Source organism: Nomascus leucogenys, chromosome 15 (genome assembly GCF_006542625.1).
Source record: "Nomascus leucogenys isolate Asia chromosome 15, Asia_NLE_v1, whole genome shotgun sequence".
In the NCBI taxonomy this organism is placed as follows: Eukaryota; Metazoa; Chordata; class Mammalia; order Primates; family Hylobatidae; genus Nomascus; species Nomascus leucogenys.
In genome coordinates, this window is record NC_044395.1 from 17,440,214 (window position 1) to 17,456,880 (window position 16,667).

Genomic DNA, 16,667 nt, shown 5'->3' on the forward strand with positions numbered 1-16,667 from the left:
GGTCTCAAACTCCTGGCCTCAAGCAATCCACCTGCCTCAGCCTCCCAAAGTGCTGGGATTATGGGATTACAGGCGTGAGCCACCGCACCCAGCCCACCCAGCTTTTTAAAACACAGATTCTGACTCCACCCCAGATCTACAGAATCGGAATTTCTATAGTGATTTGGATATACCCAAGCTGATCCCCATCCACTGGTGGGCCTGGAAGTCACTACACTGGACGATACAACTCTGTCACCACCTATCATGCCCTCAAGTAATAAATCTGTCTTGCTCCAGCCCCATTAGCCACATCATAAGACTGCAGACTCAAAAGCCAGTATTTATTTAAGAAGATGATGGATCATCATGTGAGAGAAAGGCAGCAAAGTCTCAAATTTCTACTTTTCATGTTTAATAGGCAGCAGGGGAAAAATTATCAGGAGAGCGCTCTTCATCCCTAAAGCCTCCCAGGTACATGCTGATCAGCAGCAGCCTCGGAGACAGCATCCTCACTGAGCACTGCCGACTTGGGTCCCTCTGAGAAGCAGATGCCAAGTTAGGGTTAGATGTGCAAGAGATTTAAGGGAGATGTCTATAAAGGATAAAGGAAGTGAGCAGAGCCTCCAGACTTTCTCTAGTTCTGGAAAAGTCTTGGTCAGCCCAGCAGAGTCGCCTAGTAGGCTGCCATTAGAGGAGTCCCGTATCTGCAGAAATGGCTCTGCTTTCAGACTCCTGTTGTGCCCATCACCAGTAGGAAACACTTCCATGAAGCCGGGTGGATAGAAAGGGCAGTGCTGGAGGCTGTCAATCTGCTAAGCTCCCCTTGGCAGGGTCTCTCGAAAGGAAATCTGAGCAGTGCATCTCTACAGTGGCCACGCCCTGCTCCTCACATACAAACCTCACTATAAAGACTAGTAAAAACCCAAGGCTGCTTCCACTAAATTCCTTAGAGTCAGTCAAAAGAGAAAAATAAAACCCTCCCTTGGAAATGCAGCCAGTAATCTCTGCTGAGCTTGGTCTGAGAAGCCTTCCTCCTAGAAAACATCTGTGCTAATACTTGGGCTGCCAGACTGAATAACTTCCGATGAGGGATTTTTAAGACTTCCTGATTCCCTATTCTGAAGACTCAAGGACCATGATGACTAGAGAGTGGAGAGGTCCAAGAAAAAGCCCTAAGCATGGCATTTATTGATGCTCTGTTAAAGTGTCTGCTGTGCCCAAAGAAATGACCCTCTCCCTGCAAGCCTGAGAGCCCAGTGACAAGCTAACCCAGGCTTCCTAGAGACGATTACACAGGTCAGTAAAGCAGAGTCATTCAGAGCTCAGCTTTGGAGACAGAGGCTGCCCGGGCTCAAATTTTGGCTCCACACTTACAGATATGTGACCTTAGGCAAATTATTTACTTCTATGTGCCTCAGTTTCTTTCGCTAAAATACTGGGATGTAGTAGTGCTTACCCCATAGGGAGCGTTGTTGGGAAGACTAAACGAGTTAGCACTCATCAAGTGAGTTAAGGAACTCAGAATTGTAACTGGTGCACTGTCAGTGTCCCATGAATGTTAACTTACATTATGTAATGAGACTTACACATTCATTCACTGAGCACATTCTATGTGCCAAACACTGCCTTGGGAATCCAAATATGGCTAAACCATAGATCCTGCCCTCAAGGAATTGAGCTAATATTGAGAAAAGTGAAATGTTCCCAATGGCTTTGGTTATGAGCCTTGACTGCCCAAAGCAAAGAGGCCACTAGACACAGTGGTGATACTGTCATCAGGCCCAACCCTCTCCCAGAAAGAAGAGCAGAAGGGGAAGTAGAGAAGGCACAAAGGAAGCTCACGCCTTGGCAGCATGCATGCGGGTTACCCGCCAGTGCTACCCCTCCTAGCATCCCTAACCTCCAGCATGGAATAAATCTGCCAGGACCACTGGGCTAAGAGAAGGGAGACAAACTTCTCCTCTTCAAGTGAAGCAGCTTCAGGCTGAGCCTAATGGCGTTCTCATCTCTATACAACCAAAGGCCGATTCTCAGCAGAAGCTCATACCCAGTCTGTGGGGTTATAAGGACTCCAAGAAGGAGGTGGCAGTTGCCTGGGGTGGGCAAAGGGTGTCAGGCCAACCACACCCCCTTATTCGGCAAGCAGGGCCAACCCACCCTGGCCAGGCTCATCCCAAGATTAAAGAAAGGCTCCCCCCGGCTTGAAGTTGGGAGTGAAACCTGGTCCTAAGAGGGCTGCCTACCAATACACCTTAGATGCGAGGGCAAAGGAGGTATCAGACCATAAATAGTCCCTATGGCCTTCAGGATAAAATTTAAACTCCTACTTGGCCCACAGCCCTTAAGGCCCAGCTCCTGCCTGCCTCTCATGGCTCACCTCCAGGCAAACCCTCAGATACTCTCTCCTCCCACCTGTGGATAAACATCACACTAATTCAGTACTTTGCCATGCAATTCCTAAAACACACATATACACATACTACCCCAACACACTCCCCCTGGTCCTCACTGCATCACCTCTTCCAGGATGCCTTTCTTGATCCCTGGGTCAGATGACCTGAAATGAGCCTTCCCCATCATCTACTTTAATAGCTATTGTATTTGCTGATTTCCTTATCTGTTTCCGTCACCAAATTAGCTCCCTATTGTCCTCAGAACTTAGTTTCTAGCACATAACAAGTGCTTAGTAAAGGTTTGTTGACCAAATTGTTAAATATGAATAAGTGTGTCATAAAAAGATAGGAGCTGAGGTTTCTCTTCCTAGCCTGCAAAAAGGAGATGTAATATTTACTTTACACGGTTATATAGGGATTAGACTATATTTATTACAGTGCTTATTAAATGAAAAATAGCTAAGCAAATGTTAGCTATAATTAACTATTCAAGAGGATGGAAAAACAAGTAACCTATCAAAAATCAGAGAATACAAGACACAGGTAGAGATTCCCATCTTTGAGAGGATCAGGAAAAATAACTAACGGGTACTAGGCTTAATGCCTGGGTGATGAAATAATCTGTACAACAAACCCCCATGACACAAGTTTACCTACGTAACAAACCTGCACAGGTACCCCTGAACTTAAAATAAAAATTAAAAAGAGAGGATACTTAATGCTAAATGACGAGTTAATGGGTGCAGCACACGAACATGGCACATGTATACATATGTAACAAATCTGCATGTTGTATACATGTACCCTAAAACTTAAAGTATAATAAAAAAAAATTAAAAAGAGAGAATTCCCATTCTTACACATGAGAGAATATAGCCAAATTGCAATAATCTTAGGCCCAGCTCAATTCTTATGCTTAAATTCTTCAAAAGAAAATTTTCACATGATGGGGCTCATTCTAGTCTGCCTTACCTAAAACAGTAAAACGTGGGTAATATTAAAATAAATGAGCTTGCATTCTCTGCACCATGTTGACTAACTGCAACCACAGGACAGCACCTCAAGGGTGGGGAAAGCAGACGGAGGTGAAGCATTTGTTGTAGATTATCCACAAATGGATGTACATGAGCTGAGTGTCTGGAAAAGCCATCCAACTCCATGAGCATCTCCCTTCACCTGGCCCCTGCCCCCTTGTCTCCTGGCCCAAGGCCTGAAGCTCCAACCAGGTATACACTCTGGGCACCCAAGTCCAGTCTCCTGCCCTGGGCTCTGTGGGAAATGCAGGCAAAGGTGGGGCCTCAGTCTCAACACAGCTTTGCCCTCAGCTCATCCCTGCTCACATTCCTTCTGTCTCCTTTCACAGTCCCAGGTCCTTGAGCATCTCAAGGCACATTTCTGCTGCTTTTTCAAAAAAGACTTTACCATCTGCAGGAGGAGAGAGCAGGAGAGAGCTTATAAGAATCATTTCATGAATATTTAACATGCCCCCCAAAAGCCATGAGGTTCTTCTGCCCAGAGCACAAAGACAAGGACCCCTGCAATCCACACAGCACAGGGGACAGGGCATGAAGGATAAGGAGCTGAACCCATGTCTGTGCATTGATCGTGTTCTGCAGAGACCCCCATCAAGCTGATCATCAGTCCAATTTATTTTTCAGATTTATTCCTGCCCAGTTGGTCTCAGTTCTTTGCACAGCTCCCCAGTGTTGTTAGCACTTTCCAATCGCACTGACATCATCCTGTTATTTCTAAGCCCAGGCTCCCTCCTGCTCCTTTGATCCACCGATGGGCTTTTCACCAGCACCACATGGCCACATAAAGTCTGCTCGCCTACCCTTCAGCCTCCTGGCTTTTGCTCGCCCTGTTCCGTGTCGGTTCCATGAACCTCTCTCTCTTCAGTCTGTAATAGACTTGAAGTGGGTTTAAGTTGGAAAGCAGGAGAGGAGGGAGGAGACGAGAAGAGATGCATTCTTGCCATCCTACTGCCCTCTCATGGAATCATGAGCAAAGTGACTGCTCAGTGAGACAGGATAGAACTAACCTCAGACGTCCACCTCCATCCTAGGCTGTCTGGGACACTCAGGAGTGGGGAAAGGTGGGCAGTTCAGAGAATCCAAAGACTAAACTGAGACAAAAGCCATTTTCAAAGAGCAGGGACCAAGCAGAGGCAGCAATGGCTGTCCTGAAACCCCCCATTTACCCCCGCCACTAACACTCCCAACAGGAAAAGCCCTGACTCCTGCCTTAAGTTAGAACATAGGAATCCAACACTCCATGTGACAAAAAGAACTAAATCTGTGGGGATGCTAGAGACAGGGGTAGGAGGTGTATTTAACACCACCCACTCCAGACATTTCCCCTCATCACACTGGGGTGCCTATTTATACTAAAGAGGTTATAAAAATGTTTAAAAGTCCCCACTCCCCCCAAAGAAGCACATAGTCATCAGAAGGAAAGCTTTTAGAAATCCACCCTTCAGGCTGGGCACGGTGGCTAATGCCTGTAATCCCAGCACCTTGGGAAGCCGTGGCGTGCAGATCACCTGAGGTCAGGAGTTCGAGACCAGCCTGGCCAACATGGTGAAACCCCGTCTCTACTAAAAATACAAAAATTAGCTAGGCATGGTGGCTGGCGCCTGTAATCCCAGCTACTCGGGAGGCTGAGGCAGGAGAATTCCTTGAGCCCGGGAGGCGGAGGCTGCAGTGAGCCAAGATCACGCCATTGCACTCCAGCCTGGGGGACAAGAGCGAGACTTCATCTAAAAAAAAAGAAATCCACCTTTCAAAGAAGAAAAAGCCTTTTTTGTTAACATTTACAATCCATTATGAAGTAAATGTTAACAAGCCCAAAGTCAAAGTAAATCATGATCAATCCACATCAGGATCTTCAATCCACCAGCTGACAGCAGGGACCAAGTACCCACTCTATCCAGAAACTGGAAAAGCCAAGAGAAGAAAAAAATACGACACAACCTGCCTGGACACTCTCTCTGTCCCGGGGTGGCTCATTCACTCATTCACAAGTTCATTCTCTCGATTGTTGAACAAAACATACCCAAGCGCTTCCTGTGTTTCAGAGGCACGGGCTAGGTGCTGCCTGGCCATACAGAAACGAATAGGGCAGAATCTCAGACTCAACTTGCTCATAGAGATTGTCTTCTTCCTCCACAAGCAAATAAGTCCTCTGACACCCCTAGTCCTATACATGGTCAACCTTCTAGGCACAAAGCCTGAGCATCTCCTTTGATCAATATAGGTCTTACTGGTGGTGGAGAAGAAAATAAAGTTGTCATTGCAGGGAACTAAACAGATTGAAGGCTTTAGATTTGATCCTTCCAGACTAGGCCCCACTCAGAAGGAACAGTTTCAAAGCAGACCTATATAAGCTTGATAATAAAAATGGGACACTTAGAAAAAAGTGTCACATTTGGCAAGAAATTGTAAAGTCATAATCAAAAGATATCTGACTGTGCAGAGCCAAAATGCTGAACAGTTTCTGAGGTTACAGGCAAAGTCTAACTACAAAAAGAGTCCTGGGCTAGGCACAGTGGCTCACGCCTGCAATCCCAGCACTTCGGGAGCCCAAGGTAGGTGGATCACTTAAGCCCAGGAGTTCAAGACCAGCCTGGGAAACATAGCAAAACCCCATCTCTACAAAAAATAGCCGGGTGTGGTGGCAGGCGCCTGTGGTCCCAGCTACTTGGGAGGCTGACATGTACTCCAGCCTGGGCAACAGAGTGATGCCCAGTCTCAAAGAAAAAAAAAAAAAAAAAAAAGCCTTGTCCAATGGCTAGACTTGGGTCACCCACAACTCAGGTCTCAAGTACCAAATCAGGGGCTATCAGCCAGCACATCTGAAACCTCAAGTGACCTGAGACACTAATCTTGGCTCTTAAGGTAAAGTGATTTCCAAGAAACAAGTCAGAAATAATAAGGGATAATGAGAAAACAAATTTAAATTCAGGATATAAGCACTTCTGTTTTACTGGCCAGTTTTGTGATCTTTCTAATAAAGTGTGAGTGACTTGTTTGATGTTAAGGTATTGAAAGTATTTAAAAGAACTTGATATATTAGACTTGTGAAAAGTTTAACTGATTGAGCCTGCAACCAATATTTAAATATTTGGGGAAATCTAATTGTTGAGTTCATGATTTATTGGTTGTATAAATACTTAGGGAATATTTAGAGAAATGTTATATTTAAATGAATACACTGGACACTAAACAAAGGATACGTGGCAGGGAAAGCTCCTTTCTAGATACAAAAACACATGGCTGGGCACAATGGCTCACACCTGTAATTCCAGCACTTTGGCAGACCAAGATGGAAGGACTGCTTGAGGCCGGGAGTTTGAGACCAGTCTGGTCAACAGAGAGATCTCATCTCTGCAAAAAATGTAAAAAGTAGCCAGGCATGGGTGCATATGCCTGTAGTCCTAACTACTCAGGAGGCTGAAGCAGAGGATTACTTGAACCCAGGAATTCAAAGCAGTGAGCTCTGTCCACACCACTGTACTCCAAGCTGGGCAACAGAGTGAGGCCCTGTCTCAAAAAAAAAAAAAAAAAAAAGCAATGGAGGTTTTAGGTATTACAATAACACAATCAGTGTTGACGTTTGTTTGTTTACAGGCAGGGTCTGGAAGGGACAGGAATCCATTCATTTATTCTTGTCCTTCCCCAAACCCCAGAAATCTCATCTGGAAGGACTGGGACAAAATGCTTCTTTTTCCAAATATGCATTACAACAAAGTAGCAGGGCTTAATAAAAACAGGAGGGATATGCCAGGCTGACACATGTGCCTGTAGGGATTAGGGCTCTCACCTCGTACTCAAAGTCACCCCCCAGTGCCCCAATGTCCAGATATAGGTTCTTAAGAGGCTCACTTGAGCTGTGGACACTCTAGAAACAAAAATGATGACAAGTGGTAAGTCTGAAGAAACTGGTCAACCCAGGGTGAAGGGTGTGCAGAGGGAAAAGTGGGGCACTGCTGAGCTGGCAGGCGGGCCCAGGCAGGGCTTCAGAGGACTCAGAGCAGGACCACCACTGAGGCAGCCTCACTAAACGGCTCTCCACCCAGCACAAACTATGCTGTGCACCAAGTAAGTGGCCAAGCTGCTTTCTGCTGGCTGTACTTTCTGGATCAGATCTAGAAGGCATAATAGACTGCTCAAGAAATGAAGCTATGGGCCAAAATAAATTCTTGCTTTTTTAAAAAGTAGCACAGAGATCAGCCAAAGGTGGAAACAACCCATATATATTCATCAACAGATGAGTAGATAAACAAAATGTGGCACATCCATACCATTGAATATTATTCAGCCTTAAAAAGGACCAAAGTTCTAATACACGCTACAACATAGATGAAGACTGAAACATTATGCTAAGTGAAATAAGCCAGACACGAAAGGACAAATATTGTATAATTCCTCTTACATGAAGTACCTAGAATAGGTAAATTCATAGACACAGAAAGCAGATTAGGTTTCCAGGGATGGAGGGAGAGGGAATAGGAAGTTATTCAATAGGTACACGGGTTCTATTTGGGATGATGAACAAGTTCTAGAAATGAATAGTGGTGGTGGGGGAGTGCAGAAAAAAAAAGAAATGGATAGTGGTGTTGGGCACACACATTGTTAAGGTAATTAATACCACTGAATTTTAACTTTAAAATGGTTAAAAGGGCAAATTTTATGTTACATATTTTTTCTGTCACAGCAAAAACATTTTCAAAAGGAAAAAATATAGCACAGAGGGTTTCCAGGCCAGGGAGAGGACTTCATCATTACCTGGTTGTCACTTTCCTCATCCTCCTCATTGGTTTCTTCTCCTAAAGCCAAGAGGCTGAGAGCAGTCTTGTCCTCATATATGGAGCCCAAGAGACCCTTTGTATAAGCAGAGGTCTTGAGACCCTGTGAAGGCTTCAAAATAGAGAAGGACAGTCAAAGGACTCACTTGGAAGACCTTTGGAATGACCTTTGGAATGCTCCTCCCCACTCTCTGTGTCAATGTCTCCCAGATCAAGTCCCACTATGTCCATGAACCTGACCTGGCGACTGCAGCTCACACCAATGACTCCCTTCGCCCACTCCTACTGCCTTGGCTGCAGAGACTCGGAAATCAGCACTGATGTCCCTACAGCATGGGTCTATCCTCCACAGCCCAGAGTCCACATTCATACAGGTGCGAATTACATTTTCCCAACTGGATTATGAACTCTGAGGACTCCACCGATTCTGTCTATTTCTCACTCCTAGGCCATAGTTCCTGGTATGGCACATGGGAGGCCCCACAGGAACTACAGACACCGAACACAAGAGAAAGGACTTACCAGCACGAGTTCTCCAAGCTGACGTCCAGACGCCACTGAGCTCCCCAGGTTCATGCTTTGAGATCCACGAAGGGCAGAGGGTGGGGTATCCACAAGACCTCGTAAAGGAGCCAGGCCCCCAAGAGGAACATGAACTGGGGCTAATGAGGAACCCAGGGCCTGGGCAACAGAAAACATCTTGTTACAACCCAAGAAACCATGTGGCTCTGGGAGTGTCGGAGACAGATATAAAAATAAAACATCTAAATCCTGCACACTCAAATTTAAACCACCTCCGCTCAGAGGCTGCTAATGAAACACAACATCCAGAAATTACCATTGTGCCAACTGTGTGAGAAATCACAGGCTGGTTTCCTGATTCTCATAAGTCTCATGCTGTCTCACAGTAAACAGTTCTTTTACATCTGGCAGATGCTGCATGCGGTTCTGCTCTCCTTTCAGAAGCCACATAGGAGGCTGGGCGTGGTGGCTCACGCCTGTAATCCCAGCACTTTGGGAAGCCGAGGTAGGCGAATCACCTGAGGTCAGGAGTTTGAGACCAGCCTGGCCAATATGGTGAAACCTGTCTCTACTAAAAAATACAAGAATTAGCCGGGCATGGTGGCGGGCACCTATAGTCCCAGCTACTCAGGAGGCTGAAGCAGGAGAATCACTTGAAACCGGGAGGCAGAGGTTGCAGTCAGCCGAGATCACGCCACTGCACTTCAGCCAGGCAACAGAGCAAGACTGTCTCAAAAAAAAAAAAAAAAAGAAAAAGAAAAAAAAAAGCCAGGCGCAGTGGCTCAAGCCTGTAATTCCAGCACTTTGGGAGGCCGAGGTGGGCGGATCACCTGAGGTCAGGAGTTCAAGACCAGCCTGGCCAACATGGTGAAACCCTGTCTCTATTAAAAATACAAAAATTAGCCGGGCGTGGTGGCACATGCCTGTAATCCCAGCTACTCAGGAGGCTGAGGCAGGAGAATCACTTGAACCCAGGAGGCAGAGGTTGCAGTGACTCTAAAATCACACCACTGCACTCCAGCCTGCGCGACAGAGCGAGACTCTGTCTCAAAAAAAAAAGTCATATAAGAAGGATGCGGGAGGGGAAAGCAGAGACAAATCCTCATCTACCAGAAGAATTCTCAACTGATAAAGTTTAAAATTGATGAGTCAAGAAAAAGCAGTCTAAGTGTATTATTTACAAAGATGGAAGTAAACACCACAACAGAATGGTTGCCTTTGAGGAGGGCTCTGTACAGTGAAGTGCAATACTTTCTTATATGCCTTTTAGTACTATTTGACTTTTTTAACTACGGACATGCACTACTCTGATTAAAATCTAAGGCCAAGGCATAGTGGCTCACATCTATAATCCCAGCACTTTGGGAGCCCAAGGTGGGAAGATCATTTAAGGCCAGGAGTTCAAGACCAGCCTGGGCAACATAGCAAGACCCCATTTCTACAGAAATATTTTAAAGATTAGCCAGATGGGGTAGCATGTACCTGTAGTTCCACCTACTCAGGAGGCTGAGGAGGAAGGACTGCTTGAGCCCAGGAGCTGGAGGCTACAGTGAGCTATGATGGCATCACTGTACTCCAGTCTGGGCAACAGAACAAGACCCTATCTCAGACCAGCCTAGGCAACACAGTGAGACCCTATATCTATAAAAAAAAAAAAAAAAAAAAAAAACTAGCTGGACATGGGTGACACATGCCTGTGGTCCTAGCTACTTGGGAGGCTGAGGCAGCAAGATCAATTAAGCCCAGGAGTTCAAGGTTATATGAGATATAACCACTGTGAGATATAATCACTGCACTCCAGGCTGGGAGATAGAGCAAGACCCTGCCTCTAAAAATAAAAATGACCCTGTCTGGAAAAAAAATCAACACTAACTACAAAAAAATACACATGAGCAACTAAAGAAGGACTCTCTCCCCTCTCCACTGATGAGGAAGGTGGCTGAAAGGAGCCTTGCCGAAGGGCAGCAGTGGGGCTGACCAGGTCCCTTCTTTTCGCTGTTCTCCTTCCTGCAAGCAAGGGCTGGAGAAAGAAATCAGGCTACGAGTCAGAATTCGTGAGACCTCCTGCTACTCACAGACTCTCCGATTCTCAGTTTACTCATCTGCAAGATGGAGATGATGTGTGCCTTGCCACCTGACTAGGTGTGCAGAGAAGCTCAAGGAGGCGAGTGCTAGGGGCCTTTGTGAGTGGCCCAGGGCTACACCAACATTATAAAATTGCCACCATCACAGGGATTCACATTACAATAATCTAGGCTTATCAGAAGCAAGGATGGCAATCTGGTGACAATTTACAAAGACTCCTTCAAGGCCGGGCGCGGTGGCTCACGCTTGTAATCCCAGCACTTTGGGAGGCCGAGGCGGGCAGATCACGAGGTCAGGAGATCGAGACCACGGTGAAACCCCATCTCTACTAAAAATACAAAAAATTAGCCGGGCGTGGTGGCGGGCGCCTGTAGTCCCAGCTACTCGGAGAGGCTGAGGCAGGAGAATGGCGTGAACCCAGGAGGTGGAGCTTGCAGTGAGCCGAGATCGCGCCACTGCACTCCAGCCTGGGGGACAGAGCGAGACTCCGTCTCAAAAAAAACAAAGACTCCTTGAAAATTCATTTCTCAAACTTAAAATGTCTAAGATGACACAAAAATTCCAATCCTCCCTAATCCCACAAAGACTGAAAAGAGAAAATGAAACCCAGAGGCGGTCAGGCTGAGGTTCAGAAGATCCATCTTCTCACCTATAGCCTCAGCCTAGGGGCCAGACCAGTGGGTGGGTTCCCAGCAAGGCCCATTTCTGCATCAGGTGCTCATCAGGAAAGTAAGGTGAGAACCACTCCTGAGCTTCTGCAGGTCCACAATCATCTGGCCTGTTTTAGAACATGTTTGTGAAGGAGAAAATGAGCTGATAATCGTAACACTGGCCAGCAGTGCACTGGCTAAACACCTTCCGTGCAATGTCTCATTTTACTCTCACAACCACCTGAGACTGGCTCTGCCATTATCCACAGTCCCCATATGAGCAAACGGAGGTTAGTGAGGTCAAGAACTCTGCCCAGGCTGGGCGTGGTGGCTCACGCCTGTAATCCTAGCACTTTGAGAGGCTGAGGCGGGCAGATTACCTAAGGTCAGGAATTCAAGACCAGCCTGGCCAATATGGTGAAACCCTGTCTCTACTAAAATACAAAAATTAGCCAGGCATGGTGGCAGGTGCCTGTAATCCCAGCTACTGAGAAGGCTAAGGCAGGAGAATCACTTGAACCCCGGAGATAGAGGTTGCAGTGAGGTGACATCATGCCACTGCACTCCAGCCTGCGTTACAGAGTGAGATCCTGTCTCCAAAAAAAAAAAAAGAACCCTGCCCAAAGTCACAGAGCCAGTGAGGGGCAGAGATGGGACTGGAACCCAAGGCTATCTCTAAGACAGTACTTTATACCAGCTCCAGCTGTGGCAGAAAAAAGAGCCTAGGACATACATGGTCCCTGACACCTATAACCCCAGTACTTTCAGAAGCCAAGGCAGGAGGATCACTTTTAGGCCAGGGGTTCAAGACCAGTCTGGGCAACACGGTAAGACAAACCATGTCTACAAAAAAATAATTTTTAATTAGCTGGATATGGTGGTACACATCTGTAGTCCCAACTACTCGGGAGGATTGCTTAAGCCCAGGAGCTCAAGGCTGCAGTGAGCTACGATCACACCACTGAACTCCAGCATGGACAACAGAGCAAAACTCTGGTCTCTTAAAAAAAAAAAAAAAAATGGCCGGGGGAGGGGAAGAGCCCCAGAAAGCTTCTTCAAGGTAAACTAGGCAAACCAGGCATGCTCCTCCTGGTTTCAGCCCTTCCAACCAGCCCATGTATCAGCAAGCAAAATTATCGCCACACTGTATTTATGGAAAATTACAGACTCCTAACATGGCTAATTTGCTAATATGCTGGGGGCTTGAGGGAGGGAGACAAGCATGCTGAGGGCTTTGTTCTCCCAGGCCTTGACCAAATCAGCGATTAGCGGAGAAATTATACATTCCTGGCTCCTAGCTGATCATCTTCTATAGATGCCATTAACTCTGAGTATGGGGCTATGCGTGGAGTTGTCCTTCAGAGCAGATAGACTTACTGCCATTGGGCTAATTAAAACTTGCAGGATAATCTGCAGCTTATCCGATATTTATAGTGCTACAGTAGTTATTAAAGCTAACAGAGAACCAGTGCAAGCCAGCAATTAGGAAGCAGAGGGAACAACTGGATAAAGCCACAGCTGGGCAACAGCAAAAGAATAGCTGGAGAAATTCAGATTGATCCCCATGGTCTCTGATCCAACTTGACTTCTGAATGAAGAATATGGTGACTCTTTAAAGGGACAAAGGTAGAATGATAGGGCAAGGCCAGCCATTTGATAAATCCCAGTAGGGGAGGAAGTGAACTCAAGAGTGACGTCACAAATATGGTCTACACAAGTCTGACACAGGTTATCCATGTGGTTTTCTGGGGACCCTAGGAGGCAAAGAGCAGAAGCAGCTCACTGGATGGCAGAGAAAGGTTCTGGCCTCTGTCTCTCATAAGAATATTAGCTCTCAGGCCAGGCACGACAGTTCACACCTGTAATCCCAGCACTTTGGGAGACTGAAGCAGGCAGATCACTTGAGGTCAGGAGTTTGAGACCAGCCTGGCCAACATGACAAAACTCCGTCTCTACTAAAAATACAAAAATTAGCCAGGCGTGTTGGCACACACCTGTAGTCCCAGCTACTCAGGAGGCTGAGGCACAAGAATAGCTTGAACCCAGGAGGTGGAGGTTGCCATGACCCGAGATGGCACCACTGCACTCCAGCCTGGGCAACAGAGCAAGACTGTCAAAAAATATATATATATATATTAACTCTCTAATCAGGTGCAGTGGCTCATGTCTATAATCCCAGCACTTGGGGAGGCCAAGGCGGGAGACTGAAGCAGGCAGATCGCTTGAGACCAGGAGTTCGAGACCAGCCTGGCCAACATGGCAAAACTCCATTTCTACTAAAAACACAAAGAAATTGGCTGGGAGTGGTGGTGAGCACTTGTAATCCCAGCTATTTGAGAGGCTGAGGCATGAAAATCACTTGAACCTGGGATTCAAGCGATAGAGGCGCAGATTGCAGTGAGCCAAGATCCACTGCACTCCAGCCTGGGCAACAGAACAAAACCCTGTCTAAAAAATAAAATAAAAATAAAAAATAATATTAACTTTCTAGTTCTGCCTGATTTCGAGAAGAAATAAAGTTCAGAGCTTTGGGGTAGGCTGCCTATTTCCAAATAGGAAGGACCTCTCTCTAGAATCAGCTGATAGGAAAAACTTCCCAAATCCCAGGAAGGTGTTTATATCCTGCACGAATGCCAGGATTACCGACGTTCTGCTCACCCTCAAAACGGATCATGTTCAAAGCACATGAACCACCCATGAATTACAATTACAGCCAGGGAAGGGAAATCACAGATACCCTCAGCCCTATCTTGCAGGTGATGGGGTAGAAGAAACTTCAAATATGTGTCATCCCATAAAATGGCCATTTGGGTAGTTAAAGGGCCAATAGTTACGAAGGTAGGGTGGGTAACAGAAATGCAGTCCTGATGGCTGTGGTAAGACATCAACTCCACCTGCTCCCTCCCTGCCAAGTTTAGGCCTTTAGGCCATGCTCACTAAGACGCCTACCTGGCTGAGATGCTGCATCTTGCCTGGCTCTGTAGCAAGCCCTCCGCTGGAGCTCTCCTGGACTAGCTCCTGCCTGAGGGTGCTGCTGCTTGGCTGGAAATGGCCTTGCTGAGAGGCCTCTTGCCCAGCAGGGGCAAGGGCCACCTCCTGAGGATGTTCCAGCAGCTCTGGCTCCCATGACAGAAACCTCGAGTCCCTCTCCGTAACTCTGATGGCCTCGTGCTCACCCTCACTAGACATCCTAGAAGACTCAGCTGCCATGCAACAGACTGTGCTGGTGCTGTATCTGCACGGCATGTCCTGCATGCTCTCAGGCAGCCCCAGGCCCTCCGGCCACCTGGAGATCTTGACCATCTGCAGGATGTGCTGGTAGAACCTCTGGTCCTCGGAGTAGTCTTCACTTTCCGACTGCTCCTCGTCAAGGCTCTGCATGTGGGACATGTGAGGAACTAGGAAGGGGCTGAAGTGTTGATCTCTGAGACCCGAGTCTGACTGAGCCACACCCTCCTCAGATCCCCGTGAGCTCTGCAGGTTCCAAGGGAAGTTGTTCACCTCATCCAGGAAGGGAGAGCCCAGGTGTGAGGCCAGGTTGCTGCTGCTGCTGCTACTGCTGCTGCTCTCCAAGTCAGACCCAGACATGCTAGGCTTCTGATCTTTATAAGGGAGCTCTGCAGACCCTAGGGCCTGTCTCTTCTCACTGGCAGGAGGCTCCTCAGGGGCCCTCCCTGAAAGGGGATTCTGAGCTGGTTCTGATGCCAGGGTTTCAGGTGGTATTAGCAAGAGCCCCTGAGGTAGATCTTCAGCTGAGGCCCCTAGAGCCTCAAGGTCACTGGGCCCCGTTTCCTTGCAGCTTCCTGGGATATCCTTATTGACAAGCTTGGAGACCTGTTCCATCCACAGTCCAGGAGGTTCTCTCTTCCTCCTCCCGCTGCCTATGCTCCCACCTTCCCCAGGAACTCCCTGCCAGCTCAAGTCTTCAGTAGGGCTGCTATCTAACAACAACTTGCTCTTCCTAGCAGGCAACATGTGGCCGGAAGAACAAGAAGACAGGGAGGGCTCCTCCTCAGGGGATGACGTGGGAATGGGGCTTTGGCCCTTGTCCCCTCCAGGGCCAGTGGAGCTCAATTTGACTAAGCTGTGGCTGTGCTGCTCCCCTGTCAGCGGCAGGCCTTTGATGGCTTCAGAAAGCTTTGAGTGGACAGGTGCCTGGCTCCTGCTTTCTACCACATCCTGCACATTTTGGAGAAGCCCAGTGTTCTGAGGGACTGGAGTGCCCAGTTTCTGCTGTCTGCTTCTCATTTCCAGCTCTTCTGTTTCAGGGTCTGAAAACCCCAGGCAGATTTTTTCTGTCGCCTTCTGGAGTTTCTCCAGACCCTGCTGATCATCTAATTCTCTTCTGCATTGGGCTGGGGCCCTGCCTAAGATTTCCTCCATGTCAGCAAAGACCTGCTGGATTTGGGAAGGTTGGCCTTTGGAGAGTGGCTGCAGCTTTCTGGGAAGGGCACCCATGAAATGCCAGGGAGTGTCGCCCAGCATGCCTGGGCTCTTTCCTTTGTTATAGGATCCCTCACTTCTAGCCTGAATCTCTTGATCTAGGTCCAGATCAGCAAGCCCAGGTGCTGACGGAGGGGAGAGGCTGCAGAGAAAGGATGAAGGAGGCAGAATTCCCTCCTCAGGCTGCGTTTCCTAGATGGGTATATAAACATGCAGAGAAAACGAAGACAAAGCACTTCTGATTTACACTTGCTACCTCAGCCCTTGGCAAGCCCTCAGCAGAAATCCACCCTCTATTTAAACCCTAAAACTTAAAGTATAATAAAAAATAAATAAATAAAATCAATAGCAAAAAATAATAATAAAAAAATTTTTTAAATAAAAAATAAAGTAAAACACAAACTGAAGAGGGAAGAAAAGATAAAAACTCCCTTGGGCTGAAAATATGTTGTTTTCTAGGCTCCAGTTTCCTTATCTACAAAGAGGAGGCTCCACTAGATCAATGGTTTGCAAACCTTGCTCCACGGAACCTGGGAAGTTCAGTACCTTGGGGTACTATATTGTGCATGTGACAGAGAAAAGGTGTCACAAAGACTCACACTGCCAAGTTCAACCAAAGAAGCTCCATTTCTTTTTTTATAAGCTGAACCTCTATAGAGGAACTGACTTGAAGACAGGGCTCTACTACAAACTAAAGTCTGAAAATCGCCAACCAGATTATCCCTAAGGTACTATCCAGCTCTCAGATTCTGGGATTGATTAGTTTTATAAAATGTACCAACCTTG

General features: G+C 47.0%; 1 protein-coding gene across 21 annotated transcripts in view; it reads right to left on the reverse strand.

Moving 5' to 3' along the window:
- CEP164 (centrosomal protein 164) overlaps positions 1-16,667 on the reverse strand; it is a 94,507-nt gene that overhangs the window by 45,250 nt on the left and 32,590 nt on the right. For 20 of the 21 annotated variants that reach the window (XM_030794782.1, XM_030794774.1, XM_030794787.1 and 17 more), the window contains 2 exons: positions 8,704-8,862; positions 8,162-8,293 (listed from right to left, as the gene is read on the reverse strand). In XM_030794782.1, the coding sequence (XP_030650642.1) occupies positions 8,162-8,293; positions 8,704-8,862 (291 nt within the window). The remainder of the gene's footprint in view (positions 1-8,161; positions 8,294-8,703; positions 8,863-16,667) is intronic. The other variant, XM_030794780.1, reaches the window with a different exon arrangement.